The sequence below is a fragment of the Lissotriton vulgaris genome, chromosome 4_1, assembly GCF_964263255.1.
Source record: "Lissotriton vulgaris chromosome 4_1, aLisVul1.2, whole genome shotgun sequence".
Lineage (NCBI taxonomy): Eukaryota > Metazoa > Chordata > Amphibia > Caudata > Salamandridae > Lissotriton > Lissotriton vulgaris.
Window position 1 is genome coordinate 47,809,854 of NC_141691.1, and position 17,564 is coordinate 47,827,417.

At 49.9% G+C, this 17,564-nt stretch overlaps 1 protein-coding gene across 7 annotated transcripts in view; it reads left to right on the forward strand.

Annotated features, from left to right (window-relative positions):
- The window catches only part of MED12 (mediator complex subunit 12), an 820,436-nt gene that overhangs the window by 648,692 nt on the left and 154,180 nt on the right, over nucleotides 1–17,564 (forward strand). For all 7 annotated transcript variants that reach the window (XM_086918278.1, XM_086918283.1, XM_086918279.1 and 4 more), the window contains exons 34-36: nucleotides 395–530; nucleotides 2,579–2,740; nucleotides 3,521–3,883. In XM_086918278.1, coding sequence (XP_086774404.1) covers nucleotides 395–530; nucleotides 2,579–2,740; nucleotides 3,521–3,883 — 661 coding nt within the window. The remainder of the gene's footprint in view (nucleotides 1–394; nucleotides 531–2,578; nucleotides 2,741–3,520; nucleotides 3,884–17,564) is intronic.

The following is a 17,564-nucleotide window of genomic DNA, read 5'->3' on the forward strand; positions in this document are numbered from 1 at the left end:
GGCAGATTGAACCTTCTGATTCCTTGAAGGAGACGTGCATGCTTGTAGACTTTGCACACCTTCAAATGAACTGGCTTCTTTTCTTCATGTCTTTCTCTATGTTATAGGGATTTCAATGTCATATCTAAGAGTTTAGTGCACAGTGTTCAGTAGGTGCTTCAGTGTTTTTTGTATTGTGTATACGTGGCTATTGCTGGAAAAAAAATGTTGAAAAAAGCTGGAATTTGATATTGTTTTTTTTTTTTTTTTAAAGAGTGATGTCAGTATCCCTGCATGCCAGTGGGACTATTCCACATATATGACTTTAGTGAAGAGAAGTACGATGCAGAACTAGTATTACAAGTGAGAAACATTTCCTTTTAGCGAGACTCCATTTTCTTTTCTGTTTCCACAGTGAGCTCTTCACTACTGTACTAGACATGCTGAGTGTACTCATCAACGGCACACTGGCAGCTGACATGTCCAGCATCTCTCAGGGTAGCATGGAGGAGAACAAGCGAGCCTACATGAACCTCGTGAAAAAACTCAGGGTAAGAAGTAACCACTTACCACTTATCCTTGTGACCGGCTTCCTCTGCAGCGTGCTGTGCATTTGAGTGATGCATCCACACACAGACTATGGCATCGCGAGTATAGATGTCAATAGACCTTTATGAGTTCAGTGCTTCTGTTTGTAGTTATGCAACCAGTAGTTGTGTACTGAACTGCATGTCCTCGGTTGTAGGAGGTTCTGTATTTGGATTTAGCCAATATTTATTTATTTAAATGTCTTGCTTTCTCTCTCTGGCCTTTGTCTCCTGGCAATCATCTGTATCCACACTTACTTTATTCCTGAATGCATTTTGGCTTCCTCTATTGATCCCTAGCCAGGTTTCTTCCCTGATTTCATCTCTGATGTCTGGTTCACTTCGTCATTCTGCTGTTGCTGTTTCTCGGTCCTGGACTGTTGTATCTTCTTCCGGCTTTCGTTCTACAGCTCTCCTTTTTCTCTTTGACCATATTGTGTCTGTTTCCTTTCACTGTTTTTTTTTTTTAATTATAATCTTTCCCCATTAATTTGTTCAGCCCCCGTCTGGCCAGCTTGCATTTTTTCCTTTTTTTGTGCTATTACCTTTGCTTGCTTTTGTTTACCTCTGCTCCTATATCATTTTGCCATGGTTTGTGTTCCCTTCATTTGCTGTGGTTGTCTTATTTTTCTCTCTGCTCTCGTTGTTGCTTTTCTAAAATATATTGTAAAACAGCTCCTTCCTTATTCACAGTTGTCTTTTGGTGGTTCTTTGTACTTGTCTGGAAAGTCTTCTCTTTCCTTGTCTTTTAGTTATTCCCTTTTTTCTAGTTTCCTTACATTTTACTGTTTTGTCTTTTCCCTTGGTCTCCTCTTGCTGTTTTATCTATACTCTCTTACATGTTTTGGCTTTTTTTTGCTTCAATTGTTTACTTACTAGTTTGCCTTTCCTTGATTTATTTTCCTTTGGCTTTCATGTTCTTTTATTTGCTCATTCATTCATTCTTCACAGTTGATGTGTTTGTCTTATCTTGGGCCTCGTGTTCTTTTTCCTTTGGCTCATATCTTTTTATTTTTGTTTCATGTGTCCCTTCTTTCTGATGATTTGTCTTTCAGTGGAAGAGTTATTTTTCCTCGTCTTTCATATAGTCCCTTTGTCTCGCCTTTCTTTGAATCTCCCCCTTTCCTTGTTTTTATTATTTGTCTTTTATATTTACCCTGTTCAGCACTAGTTCTAAGGCATGGCACAATTATATAACCATGTGTACAGTCAGCAACTTTGCCCTTTTATTTTCTTTCTGACTCTCCCTCGGTCTCTTCTGGGGCCTTTTTTCCTGCTCTCCATCCCTCTGCTATATTCGTTTTCCCTACCATCCCTTGCAAGGTGTGTCTTGTTTTTCTTGCCATCTTTCTCTCAACCATCCCTAAGTTGCTTACTTTTTTACCTCCATTCTGTGCCTCCCATTTTCCTTCTTTCTTTACCTCTCCTGTCCGTTCGTTTCTTGGCTCTCCCCTTCCTTCATTCCTTGGCTCTTTCTTTGTTGTCTTTCTAGGTTTTCCATTTCCTTTTTTTCTTATTACTTCCTCAGCTTTTCCCTTCCTTCCTGACTTTCACCTTCCCATCTGTGTTTCCTCACTCTCCACTTCCCTTCCTCACCCTCCCTACCATGCTACCTTGGCCCTGCCTTCCCATTCTTCCTTCCTCAGCTCCCTCTTGTCCTCATTATGATTCTCTACTTCCCTTTCTTGGCTCTCCCCACCTTCATTGTTCCCCCATATACCTTCAACTTTATTTGCATGATGAATTACTTTCTGACCCTTCTTACCCATCTTGTCCCGCTCTCTTTAACTAATTCTTTGTTCTATAATCCCCTCTTTCTATTTTATTTTCGTTGTCCTATTTGTATATCTATCTCCAAGCATCCTTATTCTCTCTGCAGGAGCCTACGCGTACTCTGATTTTGTCATTCCTTTCATTAACCCTCTTCCACTTACCCTTTTGTCTTTGCCTAACAAAGTTTTCTTGGCTTATTGTGTAACGCCTGGTAACTTTTTACTTTCAACATTATGCAGAAGGAACTTGGAGACCGGCAGTCTGAGAGCTTGGAAAAAGTTAGGCAGCTTCTCCCTCTTCCAAAGCAGACACGTGATGTCATCACATGTGAACCTCAAGGATCGCTTATTGACACCAAAGGCAACAAGATTACGGGTTTTGAATCTATCTTCAAGAAAGAAGTGAGTATACCAGTAGTCTGAGCTCGTCCGAGCCTGCTTTGTGATTGCTTTAGTGAGACTTGTAGGTTATTAGAAAATATATGACGAAGATGGAGCAGCCTTGTGTATTGTGATATCCTCACATGCAGGGATGTACTTAGGGTGAAATCAGCTTGATATAAGACTCCTCAGCCCATAGTGGAAGGATTATGTCTGAAGCAGTAAAACACCTCCATGATATAGTTTGGGGAGTGAGCTGCAGTACTTTGGCTATGTTGCACCTTGTTGCACACTGCTGTTCCATTATGGAAAGTGGTCAAGTTCTCTGGTGCTAAGCAGCCCATCAGAATGTGTTTAAAAAGCATTTTAATATATGTAAGTTGTGATATTTGTATTGTTTGCTAAATAATTGTTTTTGCTTACTTTTTCAACTATTGCATGTATTGATATTGCAAGGTCCTCAGAAATCGAATTGCTGTTTTATATAAATACAATATAGATACACTTACAGCAGTCTTGTAGCAGAGTACAGCAACTCTCACCCCTAAGTGTTCACCCGATCTGGGGAGCATCCCTCTTTGGAGAAAACCACCTTTACACCCAATCCCATGTTTCTGTTCACAACTGTGCCCACGTGCTCTGGATGAGTGTCCCAAATCCCCTAATAACGGATCCAGGCCCCCTCTCTTACCAAGCCCCACAGATAGTCCTCAGTGTTCCAGATGCTTGGTTTATTTACTTTTTTGTAATCTATATGTTGACATAGTACTCAATGTTACTGAATCCGAGATTTTTCTTTAGGGTTTGCAGGTGTCCACCAAGCAGAAGATCTCTCCGTGGGACCTCTTTGAAGGCCTGAAGCACTCTGCACCTCTGTCCTGGGGTTGGTTCGGGACTGTGCGGGTGGATCGGAAGGTGTCCCGGTTTGAAGAACAGCAGAGGCTTCTCTTGTACCACACACATTTAAAGCCTCGGCCCAGAAGCTACTACCTCGAGCCACTGCCCCTCCCACCAGAGGAGGAGGAACCGCACACACCTGTCCCCTTGGAGCCCGAAAAGAAAGTAATTGAGCCTGTGAAGCCTGAGAAGGCACAAGCTGCTGCTGTTACGGAAGAGAAAAGAAAGAAAACAAAGAAGAAAAGAGCCCCGCCCCCCAAGCAGGAGGTAAGCATGTCTCTCTGGCAACATTGATTGCTTCTGACCCACCTGATGTTTGCGGTACAAAGTCTGCACATGGAATACTGTGAGGTTTAACTTGATCATGCCCACCACTATTAACCATTGGGAGAAATCAGGTCTAATGTTGAAATTTAGAAAATGTGCAGGTCAACTGGGATAGGTGAGCACTGGGACTTGATCATCAAGTACAAAACGTATCTGCTCCTGAATCGTTCCTTCCTGGACCTGAAAAGGAGGACTTATATTTGAATAAACCTTTCTGCTCGTACAGTGGCATCTCTAGGCTTCAATAGAGTAATTGGAATCACATTTTTGTTACTATGAATTCCTCAGACTTTTATTGACTCCTCAGAGCTAATGGGGAGAGGAGTTGGTCTAACGGCTAGAACGGTCAACTTCAAATCTGGGGAACCGGTTTTGAGTCTTGGCAACGACGCTGAACATCCTGTGATTCTGGGCAAATCACTTAATCTCCCCATGCCTAACAAAACAATGAATTTGTCCTCATGTAACGCAACTGGTGCTATGTAAAGCGCTCTGATACCCGATACCGGGTCAAGTTCGCGCTATATAAAACTCTGTTTAAAAAAAAAATGAAATGGCTTCAGATAATCAAACTATAGCCTTGTAAAGAATCTCCACAGCTCCCTGTGACTTTGGTTCTCATACATGCGTGTGAAACATTTATAGCACATCTAATCATTCCTGCCATATTCCCTTAAGGGCATGTTTATGGACTTAACAAGTGTAATTCGAGCCCCTTCTTGTTCAGCCTATCCCTCTAAGGTTGTTTGAGACTTGTCCCCAAATCCATTATGTCTGTACTTCCATTCTCAGCTGAGGCTCTCTCGTAGCACTGTACAGTGTGGTGTGCTCTCTCTCTCTCTCCTTCTCAGCATTTGCTCATCCCTTCTGTAGTAGGGGATCTCTGTGTATAGTCATAATCTAGTGAATAGTCTCGCCCATGTGCGTGGACCCCGGAGCAATCAAAAATAATCTCTTAAATTGTCAAACAAAATGCAGAACTGCAAAGACACTTAAGAGAGAATTTAAAGAAAGATAATGCAGCCTATATCCACAGGCTACACTGTCCAGTACTTCAACTAGAAATGCCACCAAAAATCCACACAAACAGCACAGCCTGCCCAGTTTCCTCCACAGAGAAACTTGCCTCTACCAGCAAAAGCCTCTGGAATGATAGAGAGAAAGGAATGGACAGACAAGCCCCATAGGCTGCCATTATGTGGCTCAAACAGGATACTGTGCCTTTAAGAGAACTCTCCAGAACTTCTCCCAGTATCCCAGAATGCACAGCAGGTCCCTTTTACTTTCAGTTCTTTTTTCCGGTTCCTGCAAGCAGGACCCTGGAGCATTGAGCTCTCTCTTTCAAGGGTTTATTTGGTGATTTTTTTTCACTTTTTCTTGTGTGTAGTGCTTTTTATTAGGTACTAAGCCTTTTTTCTTCCCTGTGGGTGCCCTGTATTGTCAAAATGCCTGGCTTATTTGACAATTACCCAGAGTGTGATAGGAAGAAGGCCAAATTCGACCCACATGGAGTGTGCATCGTCTGCCTTCCCTCCTCTCATGTCCCAGAGGAGTGTGACATCTGCAAAACCTTCTCTGCCAGGACCCTGAGAGAGAGGATGAAGATCAGGCTCCAAGGCCTCGAGGACAGACGTCAGAAGGCACAAGGTGGGTCAGGGCATGCTTCATCTGCCCATGCTGAGGCCTCTGGGGGGGCTCCCCAGTGACAGGAAGTCCAGCAAGCGTCCCCATACTCCGCCAGCGTCGATTGCGTCGACTACGGCGTCGAGGGGGATGACAGCAGTCTGTTCCCATCTCCCCGGGGCTCTGGGGAGATGCGGCGTCGAGGGAGCTGAACAGACCACCGTCGACAGCATCGTCGACGTCGAGTCCTCGACGTCAAGAAAAGGCCCGGCGTCGGCGCTCGCCGTCGAGTCGACTCCGCCGTTCGCCGTCGGCGAAGAGGAGAAGGTTGGCGTCGAGGGGATCCTCGCCGTCGAGGAGGCGTTCGCTGTCGAGGAGGCGTTCGCTGTCGAGGAGGCGTTCGCTGTCGAGGAGGCGTTCGCTGTCGAGGAGGCGTTCGCTGTCGAGGAGGCGTTCGCTGTCGGAGGCGTTCGCTGTCGAGGAGGCGTTCGCTGTCGAGGAGGCGTTTACTGTCGAGGATGCGTTTACTGTCGAGGATGCGATCGCTGTCGAGGATGCGTTCGCTGTCGAGGATGCGTTTGCTGTCGAGGAGGCGTTTGCCGTCGAGGAGGCGTTTGCCGTCGAGGAGGCGTTTGCCGTCGAGGAGGCGTTTGCCGTCGAGGGGGCGTTTGCACAGGTCGACGTCGAGAAGACGTTCCTTGGCGTCGAGGCGGCGTTCTTTGACGCCAAGAAAGCGCAGGAGGAGTCCTGACGCTAGGAGGTCACCGATTGGTTCGCCATCGTCGCCAAGGAAGAAGACAAAGTCACCGGGCTCGGTGTACTCAGTGGTGTATACACCTACTAAACCTAGGTTGCCTACCCCGCCTCCACCTCCGCCTCATGGGCCGGCTCCTCGTCGGTCACCGCCACCTCAACTTCCACCACCGCCTCTTCCTTCTGTTCCTACACCTGTGGCTCTTCCCCGGACGGCCTCGTTGCCACGATATCCAATGCCCCCTAAGGGGACCCCTCAGCCGAGGATCCCGGCCAGGCCGCCATCGCCTGCTCCTGCGAGGCCTGCGGATCGGCCGAGGCTGAGAAGATCGCGCTCCCGCTCCAGCTGGAGAGGGAGATCGCGGAGCCGTGGCCGGTCGTCATCTCAATCTAGACAACGCCACAGGAGGCGCAGATCCAGATCCTGCACGGGTTCGTCCACCAGAGAATATTCACCGACTCTGTCGGAGTCTCCAGGGACGAGGGTGTCGCCCGCTGACGATATATTCTCTTTCCAGGAAGTGCTGTTGAGCGCCAAACAGATTAATCGCGCTTTGAAGCTTTTGCTCGTGTAACGCATTGGATACTTTGTTTCTTACTTATTTGCATCGCGCTTTGTAGCTCTTGCTCGTGTAGCGCATTGGATACTTTGTTTCTTACTCATTTGCATCGCGCTTTGTGCTTGAAGACTTGGGAAAACAACATCGTGTATAATAGCTTGTTGCACTTTAATTGCGCTTTGAAGCTGTTCATCTTGTAGCGCTTTGGAAACCTTAGGGTGCTCATTTGCTTAGCGCTCTGTATTTTTCCGCTCTAACATCAGTATTGTATTACGCTTTTAAGGCTGGTTATTTGGTGAATAGCGCTTTAAACGGAATTAATTTGTTATATCTAGGAGCCTTAGACTGCTTGCTGGCGTGCATTGTGCTGTTTTCACTTTCATTTCTGCCCTCCATTTTGTTGTTGGGATATCCCCTGGCCCGCCTCCACGATCCCGCCTCCCAGCTGACCCTCCCACGCTCCGCCCCCTCCACCTTCCATTTAATACAGATGATCCCACGCGCAGCGTCCACGCGCTACGGCCACGCCGAAGGTGCGCCAAAGGTAAGCCCGTCTACGCCTGGACCGCGCCCAGCGCCAGAGCCCCTGGTCCTCGTAATGTCCACCCCTCCCGCATTACTTACGATGCCACCACCCTCCTAGCCCTTAACCCTGGCCGCTCCCCCATCTGCGTCCAAGCCGCTCCTGGACACACCCATGGACCCTTCTCCTGCAACTCCTGCAAGTTCGACGGCACCAAGAACAACTCCTCATCTACGAACACACAACAGATATCCGACCCCAACCACCTACAATGCATCGTGCTCAACACCCACTCGGTCCACAGACACGCCATTGACCTCTGGAATCTACTCGACACCATCTCTCCGGACGTCGCCTTCCTAACAGAAACATGGATGAATGCCTCTTCAGCCCCAGACATCACCATTGCCATCCCGGAAGGCTATAAGATCATTCGCAAGGACCGTACCGGCCACACAGGAGGAGGCATCGCTATCGTCCATAAGAAATCCATCCGCATCTCAACCAGCTCAGACGTCAATCTCGCCAACTCTGAACACCTTCACTTCCAGATCCACATCGACCCCAAGACCACACTCAGAGGCACCCTCCTTTACAGGCCACCAGGACCCGCGCACAATTTAGTGAAGACATCACGGACTTCATCACTCCACACGCACTCCCCTCCGAGGACTACATCCTTTTGGGAGACCTCAACTTTCACCTTGAAAAGAACAACGACCGCAACACCACCACCCTTTTGGACAACCTCGCAAACCTCGGACGTAAACAACTTGTCACTACCTCCACCCACATCGCAGGTCACAACCTCGACCCTATCTTCACCTCCAGCAAACATGTCTCCTTCAGCCACACCACAGCTCTCCTTTGGACTGACCACAGCTGCGTTCACTTCACCTACAGCAAGCCCACATCCAACAACCACCCCCAACCCACTCTGCAAAGAAACTGGAACAAAATCACCATCGACCAGATCTCCTCATCGCTTCTTCAAAACCCCCCCGCCCACTCCTCAAACCCAGACCAAGCAGCCACCAACCTCACCCAATGGTTATCCAACAGCGCCAACATCCTAGCACCACTGAAAAAACGACAAGTCAAACTAGGCAGCAAGAAGGCCTCCTGGTTCAACGATGACCTTAAGAAATCCAAGAAACTCTGTTGCTCCCTCGAGAAGGCCTGGAAAAAAGACCCAACCACCAGCACCAAGGACACCTTCAAAAACGCCACCCGCATACACCACCAACTAATCCAAAATGCCAAGAAAGCAGCTTTCAAGGACCGTCTAGATAACAACGCCCACAACAGCAAGGAATTATTCAACATCGTCAAGGAATTTACCAACCCCTTCAGCCAACTCTAACGACATCACCCCCTCTCAAGCCCTCTGCGGCTCCCTAGCCTCATTCTTCCACAACAAAATTGCAGACATCCACAACAGCTTCGACAACCAACCCGGAGACCAACCCACCCAATCCCCTGCAGGACCCCCACCCCCCCTGAACATCCTCAATGACTGGAAGCCAATCTCCACTGAGGACACCATCCGTCTGATGAACTCTATCCACTCAGGATCCCCCACAGACCCTTGCCCTCACCACATCTTTAACAAAGCAGATTCCATTATTGCACCGCACCTCCGAGACGTCATCAACTGCTCCCTCAACTCCGCAACCTTCCCGGAAAGCTGGAAACATGCCGAACTCAGCGCCCTCCTGAAGAAACCCACAGCTGACCCCACCGAACTCAAAAACTATCGCCCTATCTCACTCCTTCCATTCCCGGCCAAAGTAATCGAGAAAGCGGTCAACAACCAGCTCGCCGCATTCCTCGAAACCAACAAATCCCTCGACTCCTCACAATCCGGCTTCCGAGCCAAGCACAGCACCGAAACCGCCCTCATCGCAGCAACAGACGACATTCGAACTCTACTGGACAATGGAGACACAGTCGCCCTCATCCTCCTCGACCTCTCCGCAGCCTTCGACACGGTCTGTCATAGCACCCTTCTACAACGCCTAAGAAACGTCGGAATCCAAGGAAAAGCACTGGAATGGATCACCTCGTTCCTCTCCGGAAGAACACAGAGAGTCCGCCTTCCACCATTCAAGTCAGAGGCCACTGAAGTCATCTGCGGCGTACCCCAAGGTTCCTCACTCAGTCCCACCCTCTTCAACGTTTACATGAGCCCCCTCGCGGCCATCGCACGCCAACATAACCTCAACAGCATCTCCTACGCCGACGACACTCAACTGATCCTATCACTCACCAGAGACCCTAACACGGCCAAAACCAACCTACACGAAGGAATGAAAGAAGTAGCCAAATGGATGAAGCGCAGCCGTCTGAAACTGAACTCAGACAAAACAGAAGTCCTCATCTTAGGTACCTCCCCCTCCGCCTGGGACGACTCTTGGTGGCCAGAGGCCCTTGGAAAAGCACCCATCCCGACGGACCACGCACGGAACCTGGGCGTCATCCTGGATTCCTCACTCTCGATGAACAGACAAGTCAACGCCGTTTCTTCATCTTGCTTCAACATTCTTCGCATGCTCAAAAAAACATTTCGCTGGATCCCTACCGAAACTAGAAAAACAGTCACCCACGCTCTGGTCACGAGCCGACTGGACTACGGAAACACCCTCTACGCCGGCACCACCGCAAAACTCCAGAAAAAACTACAACGCATCCAGAACGCCTCAGCCAGGCTCATATTAGACATCCCGCGTAAAGAACACATCTCTGATCACCTGAAAAACCTCCACTGGCTCCCCGTCAATAAGAGGATTACTTTCCGGCTCCTAACCCACGCACACAAAGCACTCTACGAAATCGGACCCGAATGCCTCAACACACGACTATCCTTCTACACCCCCTCCCGCCAGCTACGATCCTCCAACCAAGCCCTTGCCACTGTACCTCGCATCAACAAAACCACCATGGGAGGTAGATCCTTCTCCTACCTAGCAGCTAAAACTTGGAACTCACTTCCCACTCACCTTCGCCTTACTCAGAACCACCTAGCATTCAGAAAGCAACTCAAAACGTGGATATTTGACAAGTAACTCCCAACCCTTCTTCAAGCGCCTTGAGACCCTCTGGGTATGTAGCGCGCTATATAAATCTATTGACTTGACTTGACTTGACTATGACGTCCGTGATCTTCGAGATGCCGTTGGTACCCGGATTGGTAGAGCCCGCTACGGAGTTGTTTCTCACTCTGGCGGTGAAGAAGGCAGCTCCCTCCAGGCTCCTCAAGAAATACCGGGCTCCGGAATCGGACCCGGCTTTTCTTCGAATGGACCCAACACCAGACTCCGTCATTTTGACAGCGGCTAAGAAGCAGCATGCCACCACTCCTTCTTCGACAGTACCGCCTGATAAGGACAGCCGTTGGCTGGACTCGGCGGGCAGAAAGGTCTGTGGCACGGCATCTACCACCATGAAGGCTGCAAGTGCCGGGGCTCTGCTGGGGCGATACGATTGTGCCCTATGGGAGTCCCTCCAGCAGTACGCTGAGCTCCTTCCTCGTCACAAGAAAGAGGACTTTCTGGAGATATTAAACGAGGGGATGATGGTGTCGAAGCAGATCATCAGCGCAGCTGCTGATGTATCTCTCCTGGCGGCGCATGGATACTGCCACGGCATCAACCAACGGCGTCACGCTTGGCTTCGCCTCACCTCACTCAAGCCGGGGGCGCAACAGCGCATGGCCAACCTGCATTTCTTGGGGGAAACCCTGTTCGGCAAGCATGCGGACGATGAAATGGCCCATATGAAAGCAGAAGCCGAAACCCTGACGGCTGTCGGGTTAGAGAAGCCTGAGAAGAAAAAGACCTACTGCCCGTTCCAAGACGGTTTGGAGCTTCAGGCAGAGGGTGAGGGCAGACTTCGGGACAGCAGCAGCAACAACAACAGCAGCAGTTCCGGAAGCCCTTCCAGAAGCGCCAGAAGGGCAGAGGAGGCCAACAGTCCGCAGCAGCGACCAAAGGCCCGGCTGGGTCTAGGCCCTGAGCGATTACTTCCCCTACATCCGTTACCCAATCCGGTGGGGGGGGCCTTCAATTTTTTCTGGCAGAGTGGAGAAAAATTACTCGGGACAAGTGGGTGCTGAATATTGTTTGCAATGGATACAGTCTTCGGTTCACCAGCCCGCCTCCAGCTATTCCGCCGGTGAGCTCGCAGTTTCAGCTGCACGAGCTCCAGGCAGAGGCCAACATCCTATTAAGGAAAAGGGCGATAGAAGACGTACCTCGGCCTCAAAGGGGAAGAGGTCTGTACTCACGGTTCTTTCTGGTTCGCAAGAAGGACAAGAATGAGTTCAGGCCCATTCTGGACTTGCGGCAAGCAAACAAGTGGATTCGCAGAGAGATTTCGCATGCTGTCGTTGCAGCAGATTTACCCTCAGCTGCAACAGGGAGACTGGCTTTGTGCTATAGACCTACAGGATGCGTACTTCCATGTGCCCATTGCACAGAAACACAGGAAGTTCCTGCGGTTCCAAGTCGGCGCCAATCATTATCAATACACAGTGCTGCCATTCGGGCTGAAGTCTGCGCCCAGAACGTTCTCGAAGTGCATGGCAGTAGTAGCCGCACACCTGCGAAAGAACAAGGTGTTTGTCTACCCGTACCTGGACGACTGGTTGATCAAGGCCTCCTCCTTCTCGGAAGCTCAAGCACACTTCCAGAAGACATGCGTTCTATTGAACAAGCTGGGGTTGCACATCAACATGTCCAAGTCCATCCCGACTCCGGTCCAATGCATACAGTACTTGGGAGCCTCCATCAATACGCTGTCAGCAAGCGTGTCTCCTTCGGAGGAGCGACGGTTATCACTCCTTCGGAAGGCTCAGGCTCTTATGACCGCTCCATCTACAACAGTGAGGACGGTGTCTTCTCTACTGGGGTCGATGGCCTCTTGTATCTTCCTCACGCCTCACGCACGGATGCACATGAGACCACTGCAGGAGTGCTTGGAGGATCAGTGGGATCAGAGGACTGGTTCTTGGGACGACACGATACGACTGTCTCTGCATGCTCTTCAGTCTCTGAAGTGGTGGTGTTCAGCGGAGAATCTCCTCAGAGGGGTTCCCTTCCACTAGGACATTCCCACACAGACAATCGTGGCTGATGCGTCTCTTCACGGCTGGTGGGCGCACTCCGGAGACTTACAGATTCAAGGGACGTGGTCTCCGATTTTCCTGGAATTCAGAGCTGTTCACTTGGCACTGAAGGCCTTTCATCCGTCCTTTCAGACCAACTCTGCTTGTACAGACGGACAATACGACGGCGATGTATTACCTCAACAAGCAGGGGGGCTCGAGATCGCGCACTCTGTCGCAGGAGGCACAGGCGATCTGGCACTGGCTTCTGGCCAGAGGACTGACGATAACTGCTACCCATCTGCCAGGTGTGCAGATTGTTCAAGCGGATGCACTGAGCAGACTGATTCAGGAAAACCACGAATGGGTCATAAACGACGAAGTGCTAGGAGAAGTCTTCGCGAGGTGGGGGACTCCAGACATAGATCTGTTTGCCACCGCCGGAAACAGCAAATGCCGACACTTCGCATCCAGGTACTACCAACAGGGGACGTTGGGGAATGCCCTATGGATCGACTGGTCGAACAGCTTTCTGTACGCTTTTCCACCCATTCCTCTGATTCTGGCGGTGCTCATCAAGCTGTCCCGGTCCAGGGCGCGGGTGATACTGTTTGCCCCGGAATGGCCCAGACAGTGGTGGTTCACGTACCTGCTTCACCGGTCTCTCCTTCCTCACATATGGCTGCCGTGCAGACCGGACCTTCTCACGAAGTTCAGGGGACAGATGGTGCACCCGAACCTCTCGTCTTTGAGTTTGGCGGCATGGCTCCTGAGATAGTGCAATATGGCTATTTGAATCTACCAGAAGATTGTATGGAAATACTGGAGTAGGCTAAGCGACCTTCCACTAGGACTTCCTATGCTTACAAGTGGAAGAGATTCTGCATCTGGTGCAAGTCTAAGAACTATGACCCTACGACGTGTAAGGAGGATGTCATCCTTCCTTATCTTCTACATTTGGGGCATCTGGCCTTAATTTCCATTCCATTAAGGTTCATCTCGCTGCACTGACTGCCTACAGGAAATGCCCTTCACAGACTTACTTCTTCCAGATCCCTGTGATCAAAGATTTTTTGGAAGGCTTGAAGAAAGTATTCCCTCCTGTCCGGCTTCCTTCGCCTTCATGGGAATTGAATGTGGTGCTGTCCAGATTGATGAAGGAACCTTTTGAACCTATTCATAAGGCTTCTTTGCAGCACCTGTCCTGGAAGGCGGCGTTCCTCGTGGCCGTCACATCGGCCCGCAGGGTGAGTAAAATTCAGGCGTTGTGTTGTCAAGAACCTTATATTGTATTTCATGCTGCTAAGGTTGTTATGCACTCTCACCCTAAATTTCTTCCCAAGGTTATTTCTGATTTTCATGTCAACCAGACCATAACTTTGCCTACGTTTTTTCAGAATCCTTCATCTCCAGCGGAAAGGTCTCTACATTCCCTGGATGTTAGGAGGGGGTTGAAATTGTATCTGGATAAAACCAAAGATATTCGTAGGTCAGACCAATTGTTCATCAATTATGGATCAGTCAGGACCGGTCTTGCTACCTCCAAACAGTCCATTTCTAGGTGGATTGTGTCTTGTATACAATTGTGTTACCAAAAGGCTAATAAGACCTTAGGAGGTAAATGTAGGAGAGTAGGGTCTGCAATCCTATGATCACCCGGACTTTTTGCTTTTGTTTCACTGGTTTACGACTTTCTCGGGGTGTGGGCCTGCCAATCAGACCCACAGCCTAGCTGTTCTCTCACTAAATTGATACATGTACCTTAGGTGCATTACCCAATTGGAACTGGGCCACCTTGTCAGACCCTGTAACTCAGGGCATCGGTGTACCCAGGGCCTACCAGGGGCTGAAGCATGTATTATGCCACCCCTGGATAGTCATCTAAATCTGACACAACTGGCTGCACGACAGATGGGGCAACGTAGCGTACACGCTCGTTGCTTTAGGTATAGTATCCCTATATCTAACATCACAATGGACACCCGGGTTCCTATCAGTCACTCCTGTGGCAGGCCTTGACAATCCTGAAGGCAGAGTGCATGGACCCATGTGAATTGGGCTCTGGCACGAGCCGAGCCCGGTTGCAGCTTGCGGAACCAAGACCCAATGGCTGTTCCATGATAACGCGTATCATATCGGTAACTTCGGTATAGCGTTATCCAGACATGTCGAGTAAGGTGTCATACGAATCGGGATGCTGCCCCCTCACCAATTCTGGCGACGAGGTTAGCATTCCACCCTTCTAGAGGGACACAACATGTACGTAACTGTGAACCCCGGTTAAAGTTAACTGAAGCCTCAGCTCCACAAAATGGATGCTGCCACCACAGACACGAGTCTGACCTCCTGCTGCTGGGAGTCCTTCCAGCAAGGAGGGCTTGGACAAAGGGTTTCCTGTCAAGGGCGGTGTTCGCACCGTCCCAGACAGGGTTTGTGTATTCTGGGTAGGTAGGGCTTTGCGAGAAGGTGACTGCGGAGTGGCACCCCGGTGCTCACTACGCATCTGCCGGTTGGAACCAGTTCCAGGGGCGCGCAGCCCCTGATCTGGGGAAAGTCCGGCAGGGGAGAGGGGTGTAACTACCCCCCTTCTTGGTCCCACCCCTAGGGCAGGACCTAGTCATGTACCCACCCCTTTCTTTAGGATAAAGGCCGGAGCGGGGACCCTTCCAAATTAGATAATCTTTGAATCAAGAATACTTTCTACGAAAGGACTTCGAGACTCTTCTCAAGATTTCTCCCTTGTGGCTAAGGAGTAGTCACCCTGCATCCGCAGGCACCATCTAAGAACTCTGCGGTTTGCTGCAAGTCCTTCCTCAAGGACCCGACGGCCCAGCTCGACGAGAACCGGCTTCCCTGGCACCTCTGACCTCTACCCACGTCGTCAGCTCAGCTGAGATCTGTGGGTGCGACGAGACCTCGAGGGACCGGCCATCATCAAAACCTGCACGCTTTCTTAATCAGCACGACCATCGAAGCAATTCCCTGGTGAGTGCTCTGGGGTCCGAGAAGCCCCGACCCTGAGCAGCTCCAGCACCGAAGTGCAGTCTCCCAGCATCTCCACGATCTGCGTGGGGCCCTTCTGCTCGCTGCTCAGCACGTTGTCTGGTCACTAGCCGCTGGCTTGTGCCCTTCTTTGACGACATCCGACAACCAACGCTGCTGGTCTGGTTGCTCCAGACCGGCCCTTGCTCCCTTTTTCGAGAGGAGCACCCCGGACCCTCCTGGTCCACTCAAGACGCCATTTTAGGCCCACCACGTGGCCCTGAAATCTGCCAAGGCTTGTTGCCCCAATCCTGGGCCCAGCGACGCCGACAGCATCAACCTTCGTGGGACAGCTCGCACCTCCATCCTGGTCGCCGACAACTCTTCCTGGTCCGTGAGACTGCAGAGCCTAGCGTCGCCCACTCACCTAGTCGAGGTGACGGCCATCCGGTGCCTTCCTGGTACCCTCTGACTACTGGATAGTAGTACGAACTTGGTCCCCTCTGCTTTCAGGTATCAACGATCTCTGATCCAGGCTTGGATCTCTACGAACTATTCATCACTGGTCGCCGGCCAGCAACTCCTTTTCTTCCGGCTCCTGGCTCGTCAGCGAAGACCCCCGACGCCTGTAAGACTTGTGCAGCCGCAGCCCTCGTGGCTAGGTAACTTCGGCATTTCGGTGCCTGCATAGCCTCCTTACTCTAGGGTCCCGAGTCCCTCGCTTCCGACTTGCCTTATCGGGTCCGTCCGAGACCATTAGAACTTTCCGTGCCCTCGGGCATTTGTTTTAATTGTGCACTTGAAGTATTTTCCTAAGAGTTTTTTTCTGTGCTTAGTACCCTGTCCTCATAAAGAGTCCAGGGCTGTTGTGATTCTTAATAAATATACTGTTTATTTTCATAACACTTGTGTGGTGTCCTTTCACTTGGCATTCAAGGGGTATGTGATGGTATAACAACTGGCTTAACACGCCCTCTAGAGTTTAGCCCGAAGACTGCTCGTATCCACGCTACTAGGATAGCTGGTCTAAGGTTGACTTACAACCAATCACCATAAAGGTCGTTTGGAACGATACATAGTGGTCGCTAGAATAGCGAACGCTGCATATCGGGCCAACTTCTCACAGTAAACCCAAGGCTCATTCCACCAGGGGCAAAGCTGCCACGACTGCTTTGCTACGTAATGTTCCAATTGCAGAAATCTGCAAGGCGGCCACTTGGAAGTCGGTCCATACCTTTGCTAAGCATTACTGTCTGGACACTGATGCCAGGACAAACGCTCAGGTTGGGCAGGCTTCGCTGTGAAATCTGTTCACACAGTAGTGGTGTTATGTCTTTATTCTCCACCGCCGCTTTGGTGTGGGGATGGGCTTGCCATTCTATTCACTAGATTGACTACACATGGAGATCCCCTACTACAGAAGGAGTAGTTTCTGACCTGTAACTCCTGTTCTGTAGTAGGGGTATCTCTGTTATAGTCATAAGCGCCCGCCCTCCTCCCCGGTGGAGAAAGATATTTATGTAAGGAATGCTACAGGTCTGGCCTTCAAAAAGAACTGAAAGTAAAAGGGACCTGCTGTGCATTCTGGGATACTGGGAGAAGTTCTGGAGAGTTCTCTTAAAGGCACAGTATCCTGTTTGAGCCACATAATGGCAGCCTATGGGGCTTGTTTGTCCATTCCTTTCTCTCTATCATTGCAGAGGCTTTTGCTGGTAGAGGCAAGTTTCTCTGTGGAGGAAACTGGGCAGGCTGTGCTGTTTGTTTGGATTTTTGGTGGAATTTCTAGTTGAAGTACTGGACAGTGTAGCCTGTAGATATAGGCTGCATTATCTGTCTTTAAATTCTCTCTTAAGTGCCTTTGCAGTTCTGCATTTTTTTGACAATTTAAGAGATTATTTTTGATTGCTCCGGGGTCCACGCACATGGGCAGGACTATTCACTAGATTATGACTATAACAGCGATACTCCTACTACAGAACTGGAGTTACAGGACAGAAACGACTCCTTTTTGATCATGCCTTTACCTCCCAGCTACAGAGTAGACTCAGTAGTCATTTATAAAGTGATCCGATCTCC